Here is a 27259-nt window from a genome sequence, read left to right as displayed (position 1 = left end):
AATGCTATCCCCGAGACTCGCTCCTCTCTGGCCCATAGCATGTGCAAGCGAGGGTCTTTCTTGGCACTCCTCACCTTGTAAAGGAGCTAAGGAGCATTCTTCTATTGAAGGATGTAGGAATTATGTCAGAGACAGAGGGAGGCTGAAGCGTCAAAGAGAGAGTGGAGCATGTCATTACTGTTGTTAGTAAACAGTAGACCTTCCAAGGGACAAGTTACCACTTGGACATGCTCTATCCTATGAGGTCATCCCTGAACCCTGCCATGTGGCTCAGTAGACAGCCACCAGGGCCGTACCCAGCAGGACACTGAAAGGGCTCAGAGGGATTGACAGAGCTGGGCTCAATTCCAGACACCTTGGCCATTGTCAGTACTTGGTGATCATATTGATGAAGACAACAGTGATGAGAGGTAGTAGGCGTGCATTCCAAAGTGGTACCTACCATTTGGCACCTGAAGGACAGTCCTGTCACTTAGACTCTTTGTGCCTCAGTTTCTTCATCTGTTAATGGGAGATTAGAGCTGATGGGAGGATAAATTAGTTAACACACTTGGAGCACTTAGTAAGTGTTCAGTATTTATTACTTATACTTTTCATGGCTGGAGTCCTGGTGTGGTGCTGCAGTTACTGCACTGGACCTCAAGGTCGGTTTGAACTACAAGGCTGGCAGTTTAAACTCCTCGACCGCTTCTTGGAGACCCTATACAGGCTCGCTAGGAGTTGGCACCAACTCGATGGTACTTAACAACAACAACATGATGCTTAGAAAGTATTGTGGCTCTATAGGATAAGTGCTGGACTGCTAACCACAAGGTCAGTGGTTCAAGCCCACCACCCACTCTGCAGAAGAAAGATGAGGCTTTCTCCTCCCACAAAGATTTCAGCCTCGGAAGCCTTATACAGGATCACTATGAGTCGGAACCCACTTGATGACATTTAACAACATCGTGCTTGGTAAAGTGGAAAGTCAACAAAAAAGAGAAAGATCCTCAACAAGATGGATTGACATGACATGACAGTTGCAACAATGGGCTCAAACAAAACCACTGTGAGGATGGCATAGGACCGAGCAGTGTTTCGTTCTGTTGTACACAGGACTACTAGAACTGAAATCAACTCAATGGTACCTACCAGCAGCATATTTATTGTTATTGTTATCACCTGAGACTTGGTTATATTATCTGCCAGATGGACTTGAACAATTTATCCCATAGGGTTGTGAGAATTAAATGAGATCATGATTGTGAAAATTAATTCCCCTTTGCCATACATCATAACATATTTACAGGTCCCCAGGATTAGGATGTGGACATCTTTTGGGGCAGTTGTTGAACTTGCCATGGTGACATATGGCTATGTGGGGTTTTGAATGCCAAGCTAAAAAGTGGAGCTTTTTTCCTGCTGCTATGTGGAAATCACTGGCAGTATGTGAACAGACACGCATGATAAGCATAAGACTGTGTTAAGAAGATGGGCGTCCCAGTGCCTGTGCCAGATGGACTCCATGGGAGAAACTTAGAAACAGTCAAAATTAGGTTCAGTGGCAAATTATAAGAAAAAACCCCAGAATGACAGTGACTTAGAAATGGAAGTTATTTCTGGTTTATGTTCAAGCCAGGAGGCATGAGGAGTAACTGGAACCCACACACATTGCTGCTGGCAATGTAAAATGGTGCAGTCACTGAGGAAAGCAGTTTGGCCCTTCCTTAATAAGTTAAACATAGAAACACCATTGTTGTTAAGTGCTGAGCCAGTTCCGACTCACAGCAACCCTGGATAGGGTTTTCAAGGAGTCTCTGGTGGGTGTGAACTGTCAGTGTTGTGGTTAGCAGTCCAGTGCTTATCATACAGTGCCACACCAGCAGTTCACTCCTAGGTGCATACAAAGGAGCTTCAGACCGTTTGTGGAAAAACTGAATTAAAAGATAATGTAATTTTGCATGAACTTTTTAAAGCCCCCTCATTCATAAAAGAAGTGAAAATAGGTATTCAAACAAAACCTTGTGCACAGATGTTCATAACAACAATATTCACAATAGGCAAAAGATGGAAACAACCCACATGTCTGTCAACTGACCAGGTGTGGTACATATAGCCATACAATGGAATATGAGTCAGCCCTAAAGAAGGAATACTGATACATGCTACAATATGGATGAACCTTGAAAACATGCTAAGGGAAACAATCCAGACACAAAAAAACACAGATTGTATGATTCTATTTGTGTGAAATATTTAGAATAGAGAGAAAGCAGAGAGAGAAAGCAGATTAGTGGCTGCCCGGGGGTCGGGAGAGTAGAATGACCGCTTAATGAATACGAGGCTTTCTTTTGGAGCTAGCATGGAACTCCAGAGAGGTTGTGGTTCTCAGCAGCATGAATAGACATAATGTCAATGGATTGTATATTCTGAAATGTTAAAAAGGTAAATTTCATGTTATGTGTAGTTTATGACACTAAAGGTAACAATGCCTGCAAAGAGTCAGGCCACAGCAGTGTGGTGTCAGGGACCTCACACTCATTTTACCTTGTTGCTTCACTATTGTGTTAGGTTTCCATTGCCAAGGTGACTCGTCGTTCAAGGTCTCAGCCAGGTTATTGTCATTCCAGTGGCCATGTGTTTCAGAGAAGAAGCGGGATTCATTGATTTTCCATGAATTATTTTTCAGAAGTATATTGCCAGGTATTTCTTTTCAGGTACCTCTCTGGGTGGACTTGAACATCTAACCTCCAGCAGTAGAGCACTTAAGCATTTGCATTACTTAAGGAATCTACCTGGCCAATAGTAAGCACTTAAATAATCAGGTCTCTACTCTTTCTTCTTGAATACATGCGGGGTTTTCCTACATTGGAGGGTTATTTTGCCCACCTTCCTCTTCAGGACAGCAGGATTTTACTTGTCTGTAGTCTAGTTGTTGGAGTCCTGGTGTGGTGCTGTGGGCTAATGCATCAGACTGCAAAGTTGTTTCAACTACAAGGTTGGTGGTTTAAGCTTACCAGCTGCTCCTCAGAAACCCTATGCATGGTTGCTATGGGTTGGAATCGACTCCATGGCACTTAACAACAAGTCTATTTGTTAACCAAAAGGTCGATAGTTCAAACCCAGCATCCCCTGTGTGAGAGAAAGATGAGACTGTCTGTTCCCATTTACAATCTCAGAAACCCTAAGGAGCATTCTACTCTGTCCTACAGGATTACTATGAGTTGGAATTGACTTGATGGGGGTGGGTTTTGTTTGTTTGTTTGTTTTGTTTTAGTTGAGATGGGAAACACTGATTCCAATCCACACGTCTCTTTTTCACTGTTGGGAGTCTAAGGAGTTCTGGTAGCATAGTGGTTACCAGTTGGGCTGCTAACGTCAAGGTCAGCAGTTCAAAGTTACCAGTCATTCCATGGATGGAAGATGAAGCTTTCTGCTCCCCAAAAGATTTACAGCCTTGGCAACCCTATACAGGGTCACTATGAGTCAAACCTATCAAGTTGCTCCTTGGAAACCCTCTACAGACTCATTGTGGGTCAGAACTGACTGCTCTGATTCAGAACCGATCGGCACCTAACAATTGTAGTGTGGCACTTTAAGATAAGTACTGGACTGCTAACCGTAAGATTGGCAGTTCAAACCTACCAGCCACTCCTTGGACCTCCTATACAGCATCACTATGAGTCAGAATCTAGTCTATGACACTAACAGCAACAACATTTACAGCTCAGAGTTAAGTCCCCTAGGGGAGGTCACACAGCATGTTGGGAACAAGAGTCTCCTGGCCCACAGCACACAGTTCAATTCTGGCTCTGGTGGGATTTTGTTTGCCTGTCAATTTACTTAGATCAGTGATATTCCGGAGAACCCTCAGCGAACAGAGTCAATCTGCTGCCCCCCTTGGAAAAACCAAATGAAAGGACTTATTGTCCAGTGAAGAAGAAACACTATTAAGACAGAAGTCAAAGCTGTTGTATTTTTAAAATAGTCTTTCTATGCTCCCAAATGCTTCACGGAATCTTTTCAGATTGAATTAACCTCTGTTTCCCAGCCCAGCAATTCTTCTCATATATCCATATATGAAAAGATTTTTTTCTCAAATGTCATTCTATTTTCTAATTAAAAGTGACTCTAGTCCTTCAAATGCTAGCAGCTAATGTTTTCTCTGGTGAAGTGTCTGTTCAAACTGACTCAAGGCACAAATTTAAAAAATGGGTTTGTTTTATTATTGAGTTGTAAAAGTTGTTTATATATTCTGAGTTTAAATTCTTTATCAGATATATGTTCTGCAAAACTAAGAAACAACCGTTGAGATGACCTCCACACATTCTTATTTTTTGAATGTCAGTGAAACAAGAAAGAAACAAAAAAATCTTGTCTGCTATGAATAGCGCATTACTAGTTTTGTTTTAATTAGTACGCATATGTTATCTCTTCCTCTCATTTCTTTAGTTTTTTAAATGACTTTTTAAAAAATCACTTTGCATATAATAAAATATTTTAGATGTGTGACTTGGTGCATTTTGAGACATGAACCATACTCAAGATATAAAGCATTTCCATCGCTCCCAGAATTGTGAAGGAACGCTGGGATTAGGTAACACTCCCAGAGGTTATCTAATGATCCTTTGCAGCTAATTCCTTTCTTTTACACGCAGCCCCAGGTGTAGCACTGTTGGTTAATGTGCTGGACTACAAAGTCAGTTTGAACTGCAGGGTTGTCAGTTCAAGCTCACCATCCGCCCCTTGGAAACCCTATACAGGATCGCTATGGGCTGGAACCGACTTGGCACTAAACAACAGAAACATCCTGGAACCACTGATCTAATTTCTGTTGTATAATTGTATCCTTTATCGAATATCATGTAACTAAAATTCCTCAATATATAATCTTTTTCTGTCTGCCTGCTTTCACTTAGTGAAATTATTTTCAGATTCACTCTATAGATCATTCCTTTAATTGCCAAGTAGGATTCTGTTGTATGGCTATATACCACAATGTGTTTCTCGGTTCCCCAGTTATGTATAGTTGGATTGTTTCCAGCTTTGAACTTTTATGACTGAAGCTGGTATGAACATTCAAGTCTTCTCATGGCTATATTTTCTTTATCTTTGGGGTAAATGCCTAGGAGTGGGGCTGCTGGTAGGGAGGTGAAATATAACAGTTTGCCTAGGACTGAAGAGTTTCCCAGAAAGTGGGACAACTTTCAGTGCTGAAACTGGGGTAGTCTTGGGTAAACCAGGACACTGGTCATTCTAGGCGGTGTCATTTGGCAAGTACATGCATGTTTAACTTCATGAGACACTGCCAAGGGTTTTCAAAGTGGCCACACCATTTTCATTCTTACAAGCAGTATAAGAGTGTCCCAGTTTCTCCACATTCTCACCAGTATTCAGTCAGTAATGCAATTCTTGTTAATTTTAGCTACTCTGGTGGGTTTGTTGTAGAATCTTGTTGTGGTTTTAATTTGCATTTTTCTAATGACTAAGGATGTTAAACATCTTTTTCTGAGCTAATTTGTCATCCTAATGTTTTCTCTGGTGAAGTGTCTGTTCAAACTGACTCAAGGCACAAATTTAAAAAATGGGTTTGTTTCATTATTGAGTTGTAAAAGTTGTTTATATATTCTGAGTTTAAATTCTTTACCAGATATATGTTCTGCAAATCTTTTTTTTACCGTAGCTTGTCTTGCCATTCCCAAAAAAGGAAAGTTTAAAATAATTTTATGTGGGTTAATACGCTAGACTGCAAGGTCGGTATTTCAACCTCACCAGACGTTCCTCAGCAACCCTATACAGGGTCGCTGTGGGTTGGAACAGACTGGACGGCACTTAACAACAACACCAATGTATATTAAAAATTATGGATATATATTATTGCTTGTGTTATTATAATATTAATAAGAGCAAATATTATGTACGTTATAGCGTTGTTGTTCTTAAGTGCCCTGTGGAATGGCAAAATTAATAAGAAAGATGAGGCTTTCTGCTCCCATAAAGATTTACAGCCTGGAAATCCTATATGGGGACTGACTCAAAGGCACACAACCACCACCATCATCCTTCACCTATCCTGTGTCTTTTGGTTCCCAGTGGTTTTGAAAACACTTAACACTACTTGAAACCCTGCAGTAACCCTAAACCACATACAGTGCTGTTTGTTTTGTAAGTGTTGGCTATCCATTGCATCATATTTTAAATATCTGGGTTTAAGTTTATATGTGTCAGTATAGAAGTAGGTCTTGAGAACATGTGGTTTATATTTTGAAGTAAATAAACATGAACCTTGTGTTTGGAGGAAGGAGAATTGCATTAAACTAATAAATCACATGAAAATGATGTAGCACACTTGTAGCAAATAAAGCAGAGTATACTCTGGAAGCTTGAAAGTAGGTTTAAGGGTAGAGGAAGAGACAAAATCTTCTAAGTGTTTTTACTTTTCTCAGAAGGAATCTCAGAGTTCAATCATGAATGATTAAACCCATTGAATTAGTTATTGTCGTTAAGTGCTATTGAACTTGTTTCTGAGGAGCAGCTGTGTATGGTTTCTGAGGAGCAGCTGGTGGGTTTGAACTGCTGACCTTGTGGTACACAATCCAGCGCTGATCCTACAGCGTCACGTCACACCAGGAGTTTTAAAAGGAATGGACAGAATACTTGTGCCCTGGAGCTTTGCCCCTGTGAGCCTTATAATCTTTGGTGTGCTATTTAACCTTTTTGTTTTTGTAAGAATGAAATGATTTGGTACATTTAAAGGACTTGCCCCGGTGCCAGGCATACAGCATATTCTGAATTCGCTAGTTCTGGTGTCCTGGTGTGATGCTGTAGGATTATCACTGGACTGCTAACTGCAAGGTCGTTGGTTCAAACCCACCAGCCGCTCCTTGGAAACCCTATACAGGGTCTCTATGAGTCAGAACTGACTGGACAGTATGCAGTAGCATCATTTCTGCTGTCAGGAGCACTAGTGGTGTAGTGGGTTATGAGATGGCCAACTAACCACAAGATCAGCGGTTCGAACCCATCTCGGAAACCCTCTACAGGGCACTTAACTCAGTGCCACTCAGTGGCACTTAACAGCAACAACAATTAGCTAGCTCAACACAGCAAGTGTAAAAAATTGTAGACTTTGAAATATAGGCCTAGGCTCCTGTCCAGGTCAGTGCCTGAAAGCAATTTGCTGAACAACTGTTCATGGAATTATTGAGTGCGTCTTCTAAATTTCAGGAAATGATCCCAACTCTGGCCCCTGCCCTGCCTGTCTCTGCGTGTCTCTGGCTCCCACAGTGAAACAGAAATAGCCTTTTGTGAAATGACTACATGGGAATTTGACTTTGTGGGCTAATTGATATTTCTGCAAGCCAATGAATTGGCAAATGGGGCTGCTAACTCTGAGCGTGGAGGCCTGGTGCGGCTCTGTAGGATAAGCACTGGACCGCAAGATTGGTTTGAACCAGTTCAAACTCAACCAGCCGCTGCTCGGAACCTTATACAGGGTCACTGAGTCAGAACTCGTGACGGTACTTAACAACAACAACCCTGGATGTGAATCCCTACTTAGCTGTGTGCCCTTGGTCAAGTTACTGAACTTCTGTGAGCCTCCTTTACGCGTTGAACTGCTAACTGCAAGGTTGGGGCTTCAAAGCCACCAGCTAACCCTCAGGAGAAAGAGGAGGCTGTCTACTCCTGTAAACGTTTAAGGTCTCCGAAACCTTATGTAGGGTCACTGTGAGTTGGAATCCACTCTATGACAGTAGGTTTTGCATTGAATTAGTTCATTGAATTCTCCCTACAAAGTATGTGCTAATATTATTCCCATAACCTGATGGTCAGGGAAGTTAAGCTACCAAGTGTCAGACCCGCTGCATCACCCCTGAATACTTGTGTGTGGGAGGCTGGGTATGTGATGTTCCCTAATGTCAGCTAGCCACCAATTCTTTTAGATATTTATATGTAGTATTTTTGCCATCCACTCTATTAGATATAGTGTTACTTGAAATCCTCAGACAGCTTTTCCATTTCACATCCGAGATATAGAACGTGACAGTGAATTGCTTTTTGGTGCTAATTGATAGGAGACTATAGACTATTGATAAGATGGAATTTTTCTTTCAAGTTTTCTATTAGTCTAGTGACTAAAGCAATGAAAATTCCCACTCTGCATGCCTGCTTCAGAGTATCTTAAAAGAACACAGCAATGGGGGTTACTTAAGTCCTTCTGGATCGAACACACAGATGGCATTTTAAGTATAAGTGGCATGTTTGAAAGGTGAAAAGGCAGACAGCAGATCTGCAGCTCCTGGACTTCGGGGAGACCCAGCTATCTCACCCTGTCCCCCTCTCGCTTTATATTTCACAGCCTCGCTCCTCAACCTCTTCCTGAAAATGGAAAAGATGCTGTTGTACTGCTTTCTGCTGATCTTCGGACAAGTCCTTCTCCTCTCCGCTGAGGCTAGGGAGCGGCCACACTCCAGGTCCATCTCTAGAGGGAGACACGCTCGGATCCACCCGCAGACCACGCTCCTGGGTGAGTGGTGAGGGCTGCCCCTGCTGAAGCTGGCAGGATGGGGTGGTTAACGGAGGACCACAAAGGACCAGGGATGACCCCCAGAAGGGGTCTCTCCTGTCCCTGAGCCCTCAGCTGGGTGTGCTGAGGGTGGGGAACCTCACTGGTAGTGAGTGAATCTGAGTTGAAGGTATTCAACACAATGAAATTCAACCTCTTGCCTTTTAAAAGTTGAATACGAGGCTCACACTTTTCTCCAGTATGCAGGGCAAGATTTTTCATGGACAAGGGTGTTATGAGAATTTTTTACTGGGTATATTCAGCAAAATCTGTGTTAATAAAGCTTCCCCACATGACAGCATGAGAAGAAGAGCAAACAGGCTTATATGGGTATGGGGATGGCAGGATAGTCATAGAAGAGAGGTGAGGACGCTGTGAGCTCAATCAAGATGTTGTTAGGGGTAGAAAATGTCAGAGGTTAGTATTCTAACCCAGTGAGTATGTCTTCTCTGGGTGAGTTGTTTCCTATTCCTCTGCTCTGAGAGAAACGAATGCCATGGAAACACATAGAATATAGATAAATGGGTTCCTTTCTAAATATGAGGTCTGGTAAGCTTAGGATAGGGGAGGGGGAATATGGAGGTTGACCAATGGGAAGAGAATGGCTATTGGCATAGACCTGGGTTCAAATCCTACCTCTGTTACTTACCAGATGTATATATTTAGGCAGCTTAATTACTTTGAAAGGATCCCTGGTGTCACAGTGGGTTAAGCATCAGGCTGTCAACATAAAGGTTGGTAGTTCAAACCTGACAGCTACTCCATAGGAGAAAGATGAGGCAATGCTTGTGTTAAGAGTCACAGTTTTGGAAACCCAATGGAACAGCTTTCACTCTTCCCTATGTTGTTAAGTGCTGTTGAATTGGTTCCAACTCATAGCAGCTCTATATAGGGTTTCCAAGGAGTGGCTGATGGCAGTGTTTGTCCTACAGCGCTACACCAGAATTGAAATCAATGCAATGGCAGTGGCTTTGGGTTTAGGTAATGTGAATACGCATGATGGAGCATTTTGGTAAGGAGCAAATGAAGTGATACATAGTTGTTGTTGTTGTTGTTAAGTGCCGTCGAATCGATTCCGGCCCATAGCGACTCTATAGAGGGTTTCCAAGGAGCAGTTGGTGAGCTTGAACCACTGACCTTGCAGTTCAAATGACTTTGCAGTCTGACACATTAGCCCACAGCGCCACACCAGGATTTGATACCCAGTTGTTGTTGTTGTTAAGTGCCATCGAGTCAGTTCTGACCCATAATGACCCTGTAGAGGGTTTCTGAGGAGCAGTTGGTGAGCTTGAACCACTGACGTTGCAGTTTAAACAGCTTTGCAGTCTGGCACATTAACCCCCAGCGGTACATAATATATGATAACATTTACTACAACTGTCAATTCCACTGAGTTGTTGCTTTGAAACGACCCTTACCATTTACTTCTTGTTGGCAATGGTAAGACTCTGACACCCATGCAGACCATTGAGAGAACTGCTCAGTAGTGACCAGGCAACTCCAGCTTCCCAAATTACACTTGGAGCGCAAGGAGACTCAGCCAGCCTTGCTGTAGGAGATGAGAATTTTTACTAGGGTTGACCTAAATAGTGACCCTGTGATACCAAGTCTTCCTTGTCTAAAGTTTCCCACAATGCCTGTTTTTATAGTGATGTAAATGAAGACTTCTACAAATGGGAAAAGGACTGGGAAATATTTTATAAGTCAAGTAAAGGATTAAAAAAACAAAACTCATTTCAAGATGATAATTAACATGCATGTTGTTTGTTGTTGTTAAGTGCTGTTAAATCAGTTTTGACTCATAGTAGTAGCTCTGTAGAGGGTTTCCAAGGAATGGTTGGTGAGTTTGAACCACTGATCTTGTGGTTCAAACTGTCCTTGCAGTCCAGTGTTTATCCTACAGTGCCACACCAGGACTCCTATATATACCTTGGTGTTGTTGTTATTGTTAAGTGATGTTGAGTTGGTTCTGAATCATAGTGACCCTGTATAGGGTTTCCCAGGAGCATCTGGTGGGTTTGAACAGCCTATCTTGTGGTTTGCAGTCCAGTGCTGATCTTACAGTGCCATACCAGGAGTCCTTATTCCTTACTTATTGAATATCTCATGGTCTGACACTTAGCATGTACAGCAATAGTAAAAAATCTGCTCTCGGACTATTTTTCCCATAAACAGTGTATGTCTGACAGTGACAAGTGCCAAGGTGCAGGGTGAGAGTAACACCAGCAGTAGTGGTGAAGGTTATGTGTCAACTTGACTGGACCATGGTACTCAGTCGTTTGGCAGCTAAGTCATGACTTTCAGTAGTGATGTAATGATGTCATCATTCTTCATTTGGGGATCTGATGTGGCCTTTCTCCATTTTCTCAGAATCCTGATTTTTGTATAACGACCTGGTCTTTGGAACTTAACCATGTTGATAAGTGAGGAGTGGGTATAGTGTATAGTATGCCTTTCTATGCACAAAAACTTTAAAGAAACATTTCCAGATACGCTGAAACATCTTTAACATAATAATACCCACTGTTGTCAAGGCACTTCTGGCTCATAGAGACCCTGTAGGTCAGGGTAGAATTGTCCAATAGGATTTCCAAGATTGCCAATCTTTATAGAAGTACACGATCACATTTTTCTTTCTTGGAGCACCTGCAGGGTTTGAAGTGCCTGCTGTTTAGTTGACAGCTGAGGACTTAACCAATGCACCACTAGGGCTCCTGTAGCATACAAATACAGAAATAATTTGTTATTATAAATCATTGTATGTGCTTCAAAGTTTAATACAACAGGTTTTATGGAGGTTGGTTCATAACTAGGGTTGTAAGAGTAAGTTGGGCATTCATAACCCAGGGATTGCTGGAACGCCACTTGGCTCCAAATTGTTCCCTTTGGGTCTCTGTCTCACACACCCTTACTCACACACACACACTGTTGTATCATGCATACGCTCACACATACTCACATACATCGCTCTCTCTCTTTCACACACACACACCAGAATCTTCAAAGCTCTGGTTCTGAGTCAGAAATAGAAGTCCATTTTACCAAAAGGCATCAATCCCAACATCCAGCATTGCTGCCTGTTTCTGCAGAATGTGTGAAGAGGAGGGTGGGACATGGGTACACAGCCCCACCCTAAGGACTGGGAGTGGGGTGCTGCCAGCAACCTCCTTTCTACTCGGTAAACCCTGCAGGTGGCTGCTCCCAGATGTGCTGGCAGGCTTAGGGATGCGGTTGAATGAAAATCATGAAGTCGAAAGATGAATGCTACAGCTTTGGCCTCAGCTCTCCAGTGAGATCGGCTCTGGGTCTTTTTCTGACAGGAAACACAGATGGAGAAACCATGCAATGATTAAGAGGCCTCCATTTCATTCTTGCAATTCAATGTCTTGTGTTTTATGGGTGTTTGCTTTTCTTGGCTCTTTGTTTTCTGTGTTCTGAACATTACTCAGGCCACAATTCACTTGTTTATGGCAAATCACTGTGGCTTTATTTATGGTATCCACCAGCATGATGTATTTTATTAGAAACTTATTTACTTGGCTGTCTCTGAATTTCCTTTTGATGAAAGTTTTAACAGAGAAGAAACAGCAGAATTGTTTCTTAAGTTCTTCTTTTGTTTGGCTTTTTTGTTTATTCCTTTGTATGTTTATATTTGATGTCTAAATTCAGATGAGTCCAAGTAACAAATGGAACTAGTTTTTTTTAAAAAAATGCATGTATGTATCTACCCACACTGTGAACATTTGCAGACCATCTGTGATGTGTTTGGAGAGCATGTCTGCCTGTAATGTCTGCCCATGTGGATTTACCTCTTACCTCATGCATTCGTCTGGAATTTCTACTTTGTGCCAGGTACAGGGGATTAAGATGAACAACCACAATCAGGAGGTGCACAGTCTAGTGGGGGATGGGGTGGGGGGGACAGACAGATGAAAAGATCATTAATTTGGTAAAATCAGTGTTCAACAATAGAGTCATATCTAAGTTACAGCTTAGCTCTGTCTGCTGTGTAGATTTGATATAAGGTAGTAGTTCTCAGACTTTTTTCTCTCAGGACCCTTTGACTGTCAAAAATTATTGAGGTTTCTAAAGAGCTTTGTTTTTGTGGGTTAGATAGGTTGATATTTACTGGATTAGAGATTAAAACTGAGAGTGTTTAAAAATAACTATTAATAAATAAAAAAAAATAATATTAAACCCTTAATATGTTATGATGTGGCACTGTAGGATAAGCACTGGACTGCAAGGTCAGCTTGAACCTCAGGGTTGGCAGTTCAAACCCACCAGCTGCTCTACTGAAACCCTATACAGAGTTGTTATGAGTCTGAACCAACTTGACAGCACTTAACAACAACATGTTAACATAAATAAATATTTTGCATAAGAAACTGTATTTTCCAAGTAAAAGAGTGGTGTTGTGTTGCATTTTTGCAAGTTTCTTTAATGTCTAGCTTAATGGATGACAGCTGAGTTTTCTTAGCTACTCCATTCAGTCTGCTGGGAAATATTGTTTGGTTGGTCTCTATGAAGAAAATAGACCTCACAGATACGTAGTTGGAAAAAGGAAGAGTGTTTTTTATAGCCATTTAAAGTAATTTTAGATATTCTTTGATACCAAACCAAAACTTGATAAATGATAATTTTAATAAGTATTAGCTGCATTGTGTAATCTAAAATCATATCAATACTTTTCATACTTTGTATACTTATGAAGGAATGAGAGTAACAAAAAGACAAATATTGGTGTTATTATAAAAAGTATTTTTGACCTTGTAGATTCTCTCAAAGAGTTTCCCAAACCAAAACCAAACTTCTTGTTGTCTAGTTGATTCCAACGAAGACTGCTTTCAAATGATCTTGTTATTGTTAAGTGCTGTCAAATAGAGTTCTGCTCATAGCAACCCTATAAAGGGTTTTCTGAGGAGCAGCTGGTGGGTTTGAACTGTAGACCCTTAAAAATCCCCAAACCAAACCAGTTGTCCTGAATCAGTTCCAACTTACAGCCACCCCATGTGTTGGAGAGTACAACTGTGTTTCACTTTAGTTTTCCAGGATGTAATATTTTGGAAGCAGAGCTCCAGAACTTTCTTCTTAGGTGCCTCTGAATGGGATTGAAACAACCCTTTGTCCAGTAGTTGAGTGCTTAACTGCGAGAGCTAACCCTTTGCACCAGCCAGGGCCTCCATCAAGGGCTGCTAGGGGGCCTGCTGAGAAGGATCTTCATGAAGGTCATGACCATTCAGAGCCTGGAGGAATGAGCAGGCCAAGAGGTGTAAGGAGAAAGCATGGAAGTGGGACTTGGTTCATGACACCAGGCAGTCTGTAAGCAGGAGACACACCTAGAGGAGATGAGAACCAGACCATTTAAGACCTTGGGGCTTTGACAAGAATTTGGGCTTTATTTTGCAGGGATAAGGAGCCCTCAAAGGAACCTAAGCAGGAAAAATGATGATTCCTGTTGACTTTACTCACTTTGTCCTCTGGACAATGTCAACCTTCCTGGGCTTGTGGCAAAAAAAAGACTGGGTGGTGGTTTGTTGTTGTTGTTGTTAAGTACCATCAAGTTGTTTCCGACCCAGAGCGACCCTGTACAGGGTTTCCAAGGAGTGGCTGGTGAGCTTGAACCACTGACCTTGCAGATCAAACTGACTTTGCAGTCCAGCGCATTACCCCACAACTCCACATCAGGACTCTGAGAAGCTGGGGGAGCGATCTAATTAGCAGGATGCGGTCCCCAGCCAAGGCTCTCAGGCCACCAGGAAAAGTAACAAGGACATTGTCCAGCCAAAGTCCTCCTAGGCAACAATGCCAACAAATAGATTCTGAGCAGCAAGGGGCCCTGCATCCATCCAGAAGCAGAAGTACAATTTACTTCTGAAAGGAAACCCTTCAAATTCTAACCCCCATATCTTTTATCAGTGGCACAAATCCCCTAACAATCCCCTCTCCCTACCCCCTTCAAGGTGATACTAACTGGAAGATATGTTGCTCCCACCCGCTGCTTGGAGTCAGTTCTAACTCATACCGACCCTATGTGTGACAGTGTAGAACTGTGCTCCATAGAACTTTTTTGTTTCATTTTAGCGTTTTCTTTTTTAAAATATACTTTATTTTTGTTATTGAGAATATACACAGCAGAACATACAGCAATTTTTACACACACAATTCACTGACACTGTTATAATTCTTTCCATTGCACAACCATCCTCATCCTCCTTTTCCGAATTGTTCCTCCCCGGTTAACAAACTCACTGCCTCTTAAAGTTCTGATCTCATCTTGTCAGTTTGACCGCATGATGATGGATCTAAAAGAGCAGACTGCTCAAACCAGACATCCTTTACTAATTAAGCTAAACTTACGCCTGGTTTTAAGAAGACTTTGTTGTTGTTGTTGTTAAGTGCCGTCGAGTCGGTTCCGACCCATAGCGACCCTGTACAGGGTTTCCGAGGGTGAAAATCTTTACGGGAGTAGAAAGCCTCATCTTTCTCCCATGAAGCGGCTGGTAGTTTGGAACCGCTGACCTTAAGGTTCGCAGCCCGATTCGTAACCACTACGCTACCAGAGCTCCTTTAAGAAGACTTTAGGGGATATTTTAATTTATGGTTTAGATGATCTCAGGACAATACTTTCAGGGATCATTAAGCCTCCAGAGCTCTAGAAAATCTGGAGTTCATGAGAACATGAACTTATGTTACCTATTTTCCCCCCTTTTGATCAGGATTCCTTTATAGACTCTTTTACCCTAATATTCAGTAACGGTAGCTGAGTACCATCAGGAGTTTTCAATGACAGATTTTTCAGAAGCTGATCATCAGGCTTTTCTTCCAAGGAACCTCTGGGTGGACTCAACCACCAGCCTCCTGGTTAGCACCTGAGCACGGTAAGCATCTGTACCACCAGGGACTCCATAGCCCAATTATTGCCTGCTTTATTACTTTTTCTCTTTATTAGATGAATGTCATATGGAGGGTAGACCTGTTGCCAGGGTAACCAGTGGTCATATCAGCCTTTACAGAAACCTGAGCCCCTCTTGCTCAAATTCCTTCTACATTCCTGCCTCCCGTCATTTCTGAAAATGAGAATACGCAGAACTTTCAACACTATCAGCTCTCTCTCTGCCTCGTTTCTCTCTCCACCAGGGCTTGCTGGCACGCACATTCTTTTCTAAATTCACCAGCCTAACGTTTTTATTTCTGCTAACCCTTGAAGCCCTTTCCTTCCCCTATGATAGATTCCATTTTGGATCAATACCACCCACTCAGAATTCATGTTTGTGTTTTGAAAGAGCACTTTGTGTGTGTATTTTAAAAGGAGGTCAGTTTCCCAGTACGGTCAGAAGTGGAAGGCTGCACTTCCCTGGACTCTGTGCTAGGAAGAATCTCAGAGGTGTTAAGGGGAAGAGGCCGTAGAATTTAGTGAAACTTCTTGGCAGTTAATTTTCTACTTAGAAATACAGCTAATGGAGAAAATCTAAAAAATCACTTTAGACAGTCTCTCAGTTCTATTCTTTAAAAATTATGATACATGATTATATTAGCATTTTTGCATACAAAAAAATTGCAGTGTGTTTCTTGGAGACACTAAAACTAACTCCATTGGCAACGTGACTGAAGGAGTTGGCTGGTTTAGGGATTTAGGTGGAAGGAAATATATTCTGTTCTGTGTTGCCAGTGAAGGCCTTAGCCTAGGTTGGTAATTATTAACATTTCCAAGTGTTCACTTCCAGTAATGAATTTCCACATCCTAAAACAATACCCCCAATTGACATTTGTTGGCGCCTTATGAGGGAGAAAAAGCAGGTGTCTGAAGTCTTCAGAGCCTCTGGCTCCTGAAGAGATTAACTGATTGATCCCCTGAAGTCACTCTGTTAGGTTTAGAATTTTTGTCTTCCCTGAGTTTTTTAGAGAGATGGAGTTTGGTAACCCTCATCCTTCCATTTGAAATATTCTTCCCCTACCTGGCCAAGGTCTGTTATCAGCTAGGACCCAGCATAAATGCTACTCTTTCTGCCAGTCAAACAGAATATGCTGCGGATTTCTCTGCCAACATATAGACCCTATTTGCCTTTTATTCTGAGGAGGAATAGTGTTGCCTACCCAGTGCTGCTGCCATCAAAACACCACAAGTGGGTGGTTTTAAAGAACACAAGTTTCTTTCCTTAGAGTTTTGATAGCTAAAAGTCCAAATCAGGGCCTCAGCTATATCCCTTCTGTCTGTGAACCTCCCTCCTAGCTCTGCTGTCTGTCAGCGACCTTTGGGATTCCTCTGCTGAAGGCATCCTCTTATGTTGTCTGTCTTCCCTGTGTGTGTGTGGCCTGTCCTGGTGTCTTTCACACTTAGGAGTGATTAGGGTTTTTTGGTTTTGCCAGTCTAGAGACTTTTATTCAGGGTGAGGAAGGTGACCTCTGCCAGAGAGAGAAGGCAGGAGGCAGAAGAGAAGAGAGAAGAGAGGAAGAAGAGAGAAGAGAGCAGTGATTAGATTTTGGATCCACCCTTCACTGTTGAAACCTCACCTGATTTATTGATTACATTACATTAGATTAAATTATGGACAATGATTACATCATACCACACTGCATGAAAAGGAGCCCTGGTGTTGCTGTAGGAGAAGCGCTGGACTGCTGACCACAAAGTCGGTGGTTCAAACACACCAGCTGCTCCATGGGAAAAAGATGAAGCTTTTTGCTTCTATAAAGATGTACAACCTTGGAAATCCTATACAGGGTCACTGAGTCAGAATGGACTCAACAGTACAATGATGACACTGGATGTAAGGTCATTAAGTTATATCAAACTATGGAAGGCTATAATGAGCTCTGGTAGCGTAGTGTTTACGAATCAGGCTGCGAACTGCAAGGTCAGCAGTTCGAAACTACCAGCTGTTCCATGGGAGAAAGATGAGGCATGCTGTTCCTGTAAAGATTTACAGCCTCGGAAACTCTGTACAGGGTCTCTGAGTTGGAACTGAGTCCACGGCACATAACAACAACAACAACAACATGGAAGGCTACCGATTCTACCCAAACTCAAGTCATCTAATCATGTGTAACGATTCCAAAACAGCAGTTAGGCTAGTATTTGGCCACAAATGGGAACCAAAGAGTCTAGTTAAGTTGACACTCAAAATTAACCACCACACCACCTCAGAGGGATTTATAATCTAGGTATTTTGTATTTGCCTCATATTTACCACTGAACTCTCCATCTTTTGGAATCCTGGTGTGGTGCTGTATGATAAGCACTGGACTGCTAACCACAAGGTTGGCAATTTAAACCCACCAGCTGCTTCTTGGAAACTCTATTGAGGGTCACTATGAGTTAGACCGACTTGATGGTACTTAACAACAACAACAACTGTCCATTCCTTAGAGAGAGGGACTGACACTTTAATTTCTCTTAGCACCTTTGGAAGGAACTCTCATTGACCGAGCCCTTGATATAAGTAAGGGCATATTATCTCAGTTAATCTACACCAAAAAATAAGTAAATAAACCCTGCATGGTGGTTATTGTTAGAGCCCATTTTCAGATGAGGATGCCAAGGCTCAGAGAGGTCAGGTCATTTGGCAAATGTGTCCACTCTTCTGCAAACTTAGAGAGAAAAGATACCCAGCCCCAACCCCACCCCATGGAAAGGACATGTGGCTTAGGGACAGATGTGCAAAGAGAAATGTGCCTGTATTGGAGAGGACACAGAGCTGATTTCATTCCCTGCTTCTCCTTGGTCAGGAGTTCTTGTCTTGTTGTTATTGTGTTAGGTCCCATCGGGTTGGTACCAACTCATAACAACCCTATGCACAACAGAATGAAACACTGCCTGGTCCTGCACCAACCTCACAATCACTGCTGTACTCCACATTGCTGTGTCAGTCCATCTTGCTAGGGGGCTTCCTGTTTTTCTCTGACCCTCCACTTTACCAAACATGATATCCTCTCCAGGGACTGGTCCCTCCTGACAATATGTCCAAAGTATGAGGCAAAGTCTGGCCATTCCAGGGGACATTCTGGCTGTACTTCTTTCAACACACATTGGTTTATTCTTTTGGCAGTCCATGGCACTTTTAATATTCTTCTCCAAAACCATAACTCAGATGAATCAATTCTTCTGTGGTCTTCCTTAGTCACTGTCCAACTTTCACATGCATATGAGGTTATTGAAAATACAAGGGCTTGGGTCAGGTGCACCTTGGTCCTCAAACGGACATCTTTGCTCTTGAACACTTTCAAAAGGTCTTGTACAATAGATTTGCCTAATGTAATGTTGTTGTGAAGTGCCATCGAGTTGGTTCCGACTCATAGCAACCCTGTATAGGGTTTCTGAGGAGCAGCTGGTGAGCTTCAAATGGCTTATCAAATTATTTTAAACACAGCAAAGACTTTAAAAAAAAAAAAAATCCTCTGAAGTAATATCTTCTCCATACCTTGTCTTTAGTCCTTAGCCGTGTATTTTCTTCTAGGTATTGGAGCTCTGGTAGCGTAGTGGTTACGAATTGGGCTGCGAACCTTAAGGTCAGCGGTTCGAAACTACCAGCCGCTCCGCGGGAGAAAGATGAGGCTTTCTACTCCCGTAAAGATTTACACCCTTGGAAACCCTGTACAGGGTCGCTATGGGTCGGAACCGACTCGACGGCACTTCACAACAACAATTGTCCCCAGCATGATGGCAGTTGGGAAACGTTCACCCCACAGAGAGGCTGTTTTGGCTGCTATTCATCCCCGACGTTGCCCATAAAACGCCCCTATCTCTATCTCTCTGTGCCTATGCGCTGCTTGATGAAAAAAAAACCAACTTCTCTGTTATCATTCATTTTTTAATAAACTGTATGAAGTGAGAGTCCTCATTCCTATCTTATGATTAATGCTGGGAGAACCCCAAAGAACACAGTATCTGACTTCTAATAAGCAATCAAGTTAAAAGCTTTCCTAGCCAATGAATAAATAACTTGATCTCTTTTTCTCTCACAGATTCTCCCTCTCTCCTTCTTTCTCCCTATGTCTTCTCCAGTAAACTCTTTTCTTTATCCACTTCCTTTTCTATAAGTTTCCTTTACCTCTTCCTCTCAAGTCCTTCCCTTATTACATTCTCCAATTCTATGATGTCCTTGTGTTTTGTATCTGCAAAACCATTCTGTTCTTCTCTTTGATGACTGGTGCTCTTGGAGCGTGCTGTGAACAAGCTTACCCTCTAGAGTCGGTAGTATCCCAGGTCTCCCGAATTGATAAGAAGGATAACAATGGTAGTGACAGCTGACAGGTTTTTGAGCATCTGCTACGTGCCAGGCATTCTGCTAAGCAGTTCACACTTTGCTATGTGAGGTATTGTCCTCGCTAAATGCCTCGCTCACAGTTGTACAAGTGTTGAGAAGCAGAGGTAATTTTGTCGAGGATTTTTGTATCTGTGTTCATAAGAGATATTGGTCTGTACTTTTCCTTTTTTTTTTCACCTGTGACTCCAGATAGGATCCAAATAGGAGTTCTGTGATCCTTTCTCCGGGTTTTATGGAGACTTATTTTACCCTTCTGTGTTAGTCTGTAGTTTTCTTTTTTTGTGCTTTTGACTGACTTGGATATCAGGATTATGTTTGCTTCCTAGAGTAGATTAGGGAGTATTCTTTTCTTCTCTATCTTTTGGAAGAATTTAAACAGTATTGGTGTCAAATCTTCTGTAAATGTTTGGTGGAATTCAGCAGTAAAGCCATCTGGTCCAGGTTTTTTTTAGGGAGGTTTTTGATCACTGATTTATTCCTTCACTTGTTATGGGTCTCTTGAGACTTCATATTTCCTCTTAAGTCAGTTTGGGTAGGTAGGGTGTGTGCTTCTAAGAATTTGTCCTTTTCACCTCTGTTACCCTTTGTTGCCATGCAGTTGTTCATAGTATTCTATCATAATTCTCTTCTTCTTCTTCTTCTTTTTGCCAGTGCAAAGCGGAATTTTTATTGTGGTGGGAAGACAGGGAAACATTACTATAGATCATGAATCTCCCGTAGGATCTTTATACTGTCTGAGTAACGGAGCTGGTTCTGATGAGATGCCTCCTTCCACCTCTGGTGAATGTGTTTCCAGCACTGCATGTTGTAGTAGGTGAATTTGGAGGGCTTGGGCTCAGGCTTGGGCTCAGAGAGCTCACCATCGTTGTTAATCCTCCATCTCAGGTTGCAGTGGAAATGAATTTGGGATCTGCAGGCATCTCCAGATGGTCCGGGGGCTGTGGGTGAAGGCAGCTTGTACACATCACAACTATTGCTATCTAATCCCTCTTTATCCTCAGGTAGTGGGGGTAGTGGTAAGGTGTATGAACGTTCATGTTCTCGTGATGAAGGACTGCTGTGCATCCAGGCATGTCAGATTAGGTATAGTGGTGTGTTTTCGCTGAATGGGGCCAGGCCCACACTTGGGTCAAACAGCTTGATCACATTATGTGTTGGATAGCTGAGGCCGTCCCTCATCCATCTCCCTCCTCTTCTGCCACTGGTGAGAGAAGCGAGCAGATGGCCATTTGCCTGTGGCTGTGATGGAGCAGTCCTTACTGAGAGTGTCCATTGGTTTCTTCCCAACTTCTTCTAGATGCTCCCTGTCCATGTGTCTGTTCTTCAGTAGACACTGCAGTACAGCATCCAGTTGGTTCTGGACCTTCTTGGCCGTCTCCAGCTCTGATTTCTCCACTTTCACCTTCACCGGAACTTGGTTTGGGCTCAGGATCTGGCTAACTGGGTCAGATGAATCCCAAGGTGCCTGGGGTCACCTGTCAAGGTTAGGGGCTGGTGGGGAGAGTTCAACGAGTTCAAAGTTCATCCAGTCCACAGCCAACAGTGGACAATTCGCTTCATTTCTATAGGGTACATTTTCACTTTTGAATTTGGTTATGTGCGTTTTCTCCCCTCTTTCTTTTTCTCATCTAACCAAAGGTTTATCAATTTTATTGATCATTACAAAGAGCCAGCTTCTAATCCTACTGATTCTCTATTGAGTTGTGGTTTTGATTGTATTTACTTATGATCTGTTGTTTGAGTTTTTCTTTCTTCTGTTAGATTTAGGGTTAGTTTGCTTTTATCATTCTAGTTTCTGGACTTTCCAAGTTAGGCTATAATTTGAGATCTTTCTTATTTTTTATGTAGGTATTTATTGCTAGAAGTTTCTGTATCCCATAAGTTTTGGTATGTTATATTTTTGTTTTTATTGGATTCTAAGAAATTTGTGATTTCTCTTTTGAATTCTTCTTTGACCCATTAGTAGTTTAATAGTATGTTTAATTTCCTTATAGTTGGGTATTCTCTGCCCCTCCCCTCTTTTCTGCTGTTGATCTCCAGCTTCACTCCACTGTAGTTAGAGAAAACTCTTTGTATGATTTTAATCTTTTCAAGTTTATGAAGACTTTGTTTGTGACCTAAAATGTGTGGTCTATCTTGGAGAATGATCCATGTGAATTGGAGTAGAATGTATATTGTTCCATTTTTTTAGTGGGGTGTTCTACACATAAGAGATAAAACACTCCTGGACATTCTCTATCACCAATGCAATTTTCAATTTGCTTAAAACTTCATTCTAATAAGCCTTTGAGATCTCTTCCTGTGCCCTTTGAAAAAAACTCTGTCAAGATGATCCCTTTGAGCCCCCCAAACAGTTACCATAACATTCTGAGCGGACGTCTCGGCTGTGAAGTTAAGTGGCCCAGCAGATCAATTTGGAAGCTACTGTCCTGGTTGGAACTTTTGTTTGAAGGTACCCTAACTAGACTAAGACAAGTGTTTTACTGAGAGAAGTTGTTTGCAGCCATCCACTGATGGCAGAGACGTGTTTAAACTTGATTTGTTTGGGATAAATCTGTGTATGTATGAACTGGAATCCTAGTGGCAGTCTAGTTGGTTTATAGTGACATTCAGATTCTCTATTTCCTTGTTGATCTTCTTTCTAGATATTCTTTCCAGTATTGCTAGTGGGGAATTGAAGTCTCTGCAAAGTCGGTTTGAACCATAAGTTTGGTGATTCAAGCTCGTCAGCTGCTTCTCGGACACTCTATATAGGATCACTATGGGTTGGAACTGATTCTATGACACTTAACAACAACAGCAACTATTATTGTACGCTGTCTATTTCTCCGGAGTCCTGGGGTAGCACTCCAGGATCAGTTCAAGGTCAGCAGTTCAAACCCACCAGCTGCTCTTGGAAATCCTATACAGGGTTGCTGTGAGTTGTTACGGACTTGATAGCACTTAACAACAATGACAACAACATCTATTTCTCCCTTCAATTCTCTCAGTGTTTGCTTTATATATTTAGATCTCCCAAAGTACTCTCTGAGTCCTGGTGTGGTGCTGTAGGATAAACACTGCACTGGTAACCACAAGGTTGTCAGCTCAAGCCCATTGGCCACTCTCAGAAATTATGAGAGTTAGGTTAAATATGAATTGGAACCAACTTGATGGCATATAATAACAACAAAGTAATACCTCTTTCTCCCTTAAATTCTCTCAGTGTTTGCTTTATATATTTAAGGTCTTCTGATGGTGGATGTACGTATATTTATGATTGCTAAATCTTCCTGATTAATTGATCCCTTTGTAATGAGGTCAGTTAGTAAAGATATGTGCTATGTGTATCTCTTCTAACAGATTTTGTCTTCAAGTCTACTTTGTCTGATATTAAGATTACCACCCAGCTCTCTCTCTTTAAATTATTTGCATGAAATGTTTTTTCCCCACCCTTTTGTTTTCAACCTATTTTTGTTCTTGGGTTTAAGCTGAATAAGCAGGCATGTAGGTATATCATGTCTTTTGGAATCTATTCTACCATTCTTTGCCTTGTAATTGGAGCATTTAGTTCATTTGTATTCACTACAATTACTGATAAGAAGTCATTTATTCTGCCATTTTGTTTGTATGTGTGTGCATGCACATGCGTGTCTTAAGTCTTTATCTGTGTCCTTTAGTACTGCTTGTTTTTGTGTTTTGTTGGTTTACTGTAGTGAACTTTTTGGTTCTCTTGTTGGAATACATGTTGGAATACTGGTGTGGTGCTGTAAGGTAAGCTCTGTATCCCAAGGCTGGTTTGAACTGCAAGATCTGCAGTTCAAACTCACAAACCACTCCTCAGAAACCCTATGCAGGGCTATTATGAGTAGAATTAACTTGACAGCACTTAAGAACAACCTACATGTATATTAGTAGTTACCATCAATATTACATTTAAGAGTTTGTGTTTATAATCTTTTAGGGTAAGTTGGTACCAACTTAACTTCAGCAACATACAAGACATTCAATATCTATACTATTCCTCCCCAATCCTTGTGTTGTTGTTATCATTTGGTGCCTTTATATTTCATGTGCCCTGTAACCGAATTTTAGCCTGGAGTGGTACTGTAGGATAAGCACTTGAACACAAGGTCAGTTTGAATTCCAAGACTGGTGCTCCTCAGAAACCTATGCAGGGTTGCTATGAGTTGGAACTGACTAGAAGGCACTTAACAATGATATATTTGGGAGTCCTTCTGTGACACTCTAGAATAAAGCACTGGACTGCAAAGTCAGTTTGAACCATAAGGTAAACAGTTCAATCCTACCAGTTGCTTCTTGGAAACCCTATACAGGGTTGTTATGAGTTGGAACCAACTTGGTGGTACTTACCACCACCACCAACATTATACATTTGTTATTAAAAAACATGAAGGACAAACCATTTAGAATTATTAAGCATGAATTCCTTATTTAGCGTAGTGGTTACGAATCAGGCTGCGAACCTTAAGGCCAGTAGTTCGAAACTACCAGCCACTCCGCAGGAGAAAGATGTGGCATTCTGCTCCTGTAAAGATTTACAGCCTCGGAAACCCTGCACAGGGTCGCTATGGGTCGGAACCGACTCGATAGCACTTAACAACAACAATATACTTGCCCAGTATCTTAGTGATCTTCTTTTTATGTATAGCTCTGAATTTCTTTCTAGTGTCTTTTCTCTTCTACAGAACTCTGATCAGGGTTTACTGTGGAGCTGATCTGGTGGACATGAACTCTCTCAGCTTCTGTTTGTTTGGAAATGTTTAATTTCACATAGTTTTGGTGGGTGTAGTTTTCTTGGTTGATGGTTTGATTTTATAATTCCACTTTAAAAATATTCCCTTGCCTTCTGGCTTCCAGTTTTCTGAGGAACCTAGATTGTAATGGTTATGGGAGCAGATTGCTTGGTCTTCCCTTCCACTGAGTGGCTGGTGAGTTTAAAAGACCAGTGTTTTGGTTAAGAGTTAAGAGGTTGCCACCAGGGCTCCTTGTGCCTTCCCCTAGCACCATGAATATCCCCATCCCAACATTTAGTCACCCCATACAAGGATTGCCTGCTTCACTGTCTGTGATTAACTGTTGCATTTGCAGTGCTTAGCAGTGGTCCTGGAACATTGCCGGCACTCAGTAATACCTGTAGGAGCAAAGGAACTAACAAATGAGCAAAGCAGAAAGTATCCAAAAAAGAACCACAGGCTAGCAAACATTTCCAAAGCCAAGACATGAGGCAAATAATGGAAAAACCTGAAGATGATTAGTTTGCAAAATAGGAAATGTAAGGGTTCTGTGTACACTGTGTTGTCAAAGAGTGTAGACTTGCTGGATTTTAAATCCTTAAGGAGGAGACACTGAGCCTGTGATTTCAAGGAGACAGAGGCCTTTTTCCATCTGGGAGCTCTCCAGACACCAGAGCAGCCCACAAAGGAAGCAAACTGCATTCTAAGGCCTCAAGGATATTGAAGATGTCAAGAGGACATTGTACACAGAGGGTTAAATAAAGCTCTAATCTGAAAACCTCACATTCTGGGATTCTATGGAGGTACCTGCAGATTAGGAAACAAGTAGGAATACATGGATTTTCTTTCCTGTAAAAAGAAAGATAGGAAGAGCAGCGCTAAATATTTTCTTCCGAAGGCAGATTTGCCCTAGGAGTCTTTGAGATCTCTTAGTTAAATTAAGGTTCATTTGTGGAAATACAGAAGTACTCAGCCAGGTTTAATGAAGCAATTTCTGTGTCATGAAACAGTCAAGGGAGCAATGGAGAAATTATTAGTGACTGACAACATATATAATTGGTTAAATCCCTGGGGTACCCTTCTAGCAATGTTAATTGAATGAATGAATGAATTATTGCTGACAAATTGCATTAGCTCTTTTGGTTAACTCACGAAGAGCTTGTACTCTACAAAAATCACTCGACCTTTATTATACATGGCTTAACAGCTGTCGTGTAGCAGGCTCTAATAACACTGAAGTGGAATACTTGAAATTCATCTGTACTCAATTTCATTTAGGACTATCATTTTAATTTGGTAGGATCTTTTTTTTCTCTTTTTCTCTAACTTAGCAAGATAGGCTCACTTGCAAATTTGATAAAATGCTTTATGTATCTTTTTCTAAGTCAGGATTGGAAATAGTGAAAGAATATCGTATATTCTTTTATAATGATTATAAAGAATAATCATCTTTACTTAAAAATTCGTGTCTATATATTTAATGATTATCATATTGTTGTCATTGTTAAGTGTCATTGAGTTGGTTCCAACTCATAGCGACCCTGTGTACAACAGAATGAAACACTGCCTGTTCATGAGCTAGCCTCACAATTGTTGTTACACTTGAGTGCATTGCTGATACCACTGTGCTAGTTCATCTCGTTGGAGGGCTTCCTCTTTTTTGCTGTTTTTCCAGTTTACCAAGCATAATGTCCTTCTCCAGGGACTGGTCCCTTTTGTTAATATGTCTGAAGTATGAGAGATGAAGTCTGACCACGTTGGCTTCTAAGGGGCATTCTGGTTGTATTTATTCCAACACAGATTTGTTTGTTCTTCTGGCAGTCCATGGTACCTTTAATATTCTCCTCCAACACCATAACTCAAATGCATCAATTCTTTTATGGTCTTCCTTATTCACTGTCCATTTTCACATGCATATGAGGTTCTTGAAAATACCGTGGATTGGATCAGGTGCACCTTAGCCCCCAAAATGACATCTTTGCTCTGGAACAGTTTAAAGAGGTCTTGTGTAGCAGATTTGCCTAATGCAATATGTTGTTTGATTTCTTGACTGCTGGTTCTATGAGTGTTGATGGTAGATCCAAGCAATATGAAGTCTTTGACAATGACAATCTTTTCTCTATTTATCAGTTGTTATTTGTTGGTCCAGTTGTGAAGATTTTTGTTTTCTTTACATGGAGGTGCAAACCATACTGAAGATTGTACTCTTTGATGCCAAGCGAGCTAGTTCAAAAAGCTGCCTAAACTAACAATCTCTGAACATTTAATATGTTCTTAATAGGAAATATTACAGCGATTTAAGTTGTGTTGTGCTTCACAGTCCAGTGCTGATCCTCAGCACCACATTTGAAGTCCACATAAGACATGTCAAAAATTTAGTGACATCAATTACATTAATCCTGTTGTGCAGCCCTCACCAATGTGTTGCCAAATTTTCTGTCACCAATATGTCATCTTCTAACATGTTCCTAAGTAGCCTCTTTTTCCTTTCTGATTCACTTTCTATTCCCTTTCACAGTGATATAACTTACATACAGACACTGGGGAAACATGTTCAAAGACTCCAACAGTGTGCTACTTATTAATTTGCCATTATATATTTCTGAGTCACTAAAGTTGGTCCTACAAATGCAGTGAGTTGTAAAGCCAATACTCTAGGGTTAGAGTTTGAAATAATGACTGTAACTGGACTCTGCATTGCCTGGCCTCGC

At 41.5% G+C, this 27259-nt stretch overlaps 1 protein-coding gene and 1 pseudogene across 2 annotated transcripts in view; one reads left to right on the top strand and one right to left on the bottom strand.

Moving 5' to 3' along the window:
- The first annotated feature begins 8255 nt into the window (after positions 1 to 8255).
- The window catches only part of MATN2 (matrilin 2), a 248589-nt gene continuing 229585 nt past the window's right edge, over positions 8256 to 27259 (top strand). The window contains exon 1 of one of the 2 annotated variants that reach the window (XM_006859193.1): positions 8256 to 8506. In XM_006859193.1, the coding sequence (XP_006859255.1) occupies positions 8365 to 8506 (142 nt within the window). In that variant the 5' untranslated portion in view covers positions 8256 to 8364. The remainder of the gene's footprint in view (positions 8507 to 27259) is intronic. The other variant, XM_006859194.1, reaches the window with a different exon arrangement.
- Positions 20509 to 21387, bottom strand: LOC102842955 (annotated as a pseudogene).

This window comes from Chrysochloris asiatica, unplaced genomic scaffold (genome assembly GCF_000296735.1).
Source record: "Chrysochloris asiatica unplaced genomic scaffold, ChrAsi1.0 scaffold00031, whole genome shotgun sequence".
NCBI classification, from domain to species: Eukaryota; Metazoa; Chordata; class Mammalia; order Afrosoricida; family Chrysochloridae; genus Chrysochloris; species Chrysochloris asiatica.
Note: the sequence above shows the minus strand (reverse complement) of the source record. Positions and strands in the feature narration are given on the sequence as shown.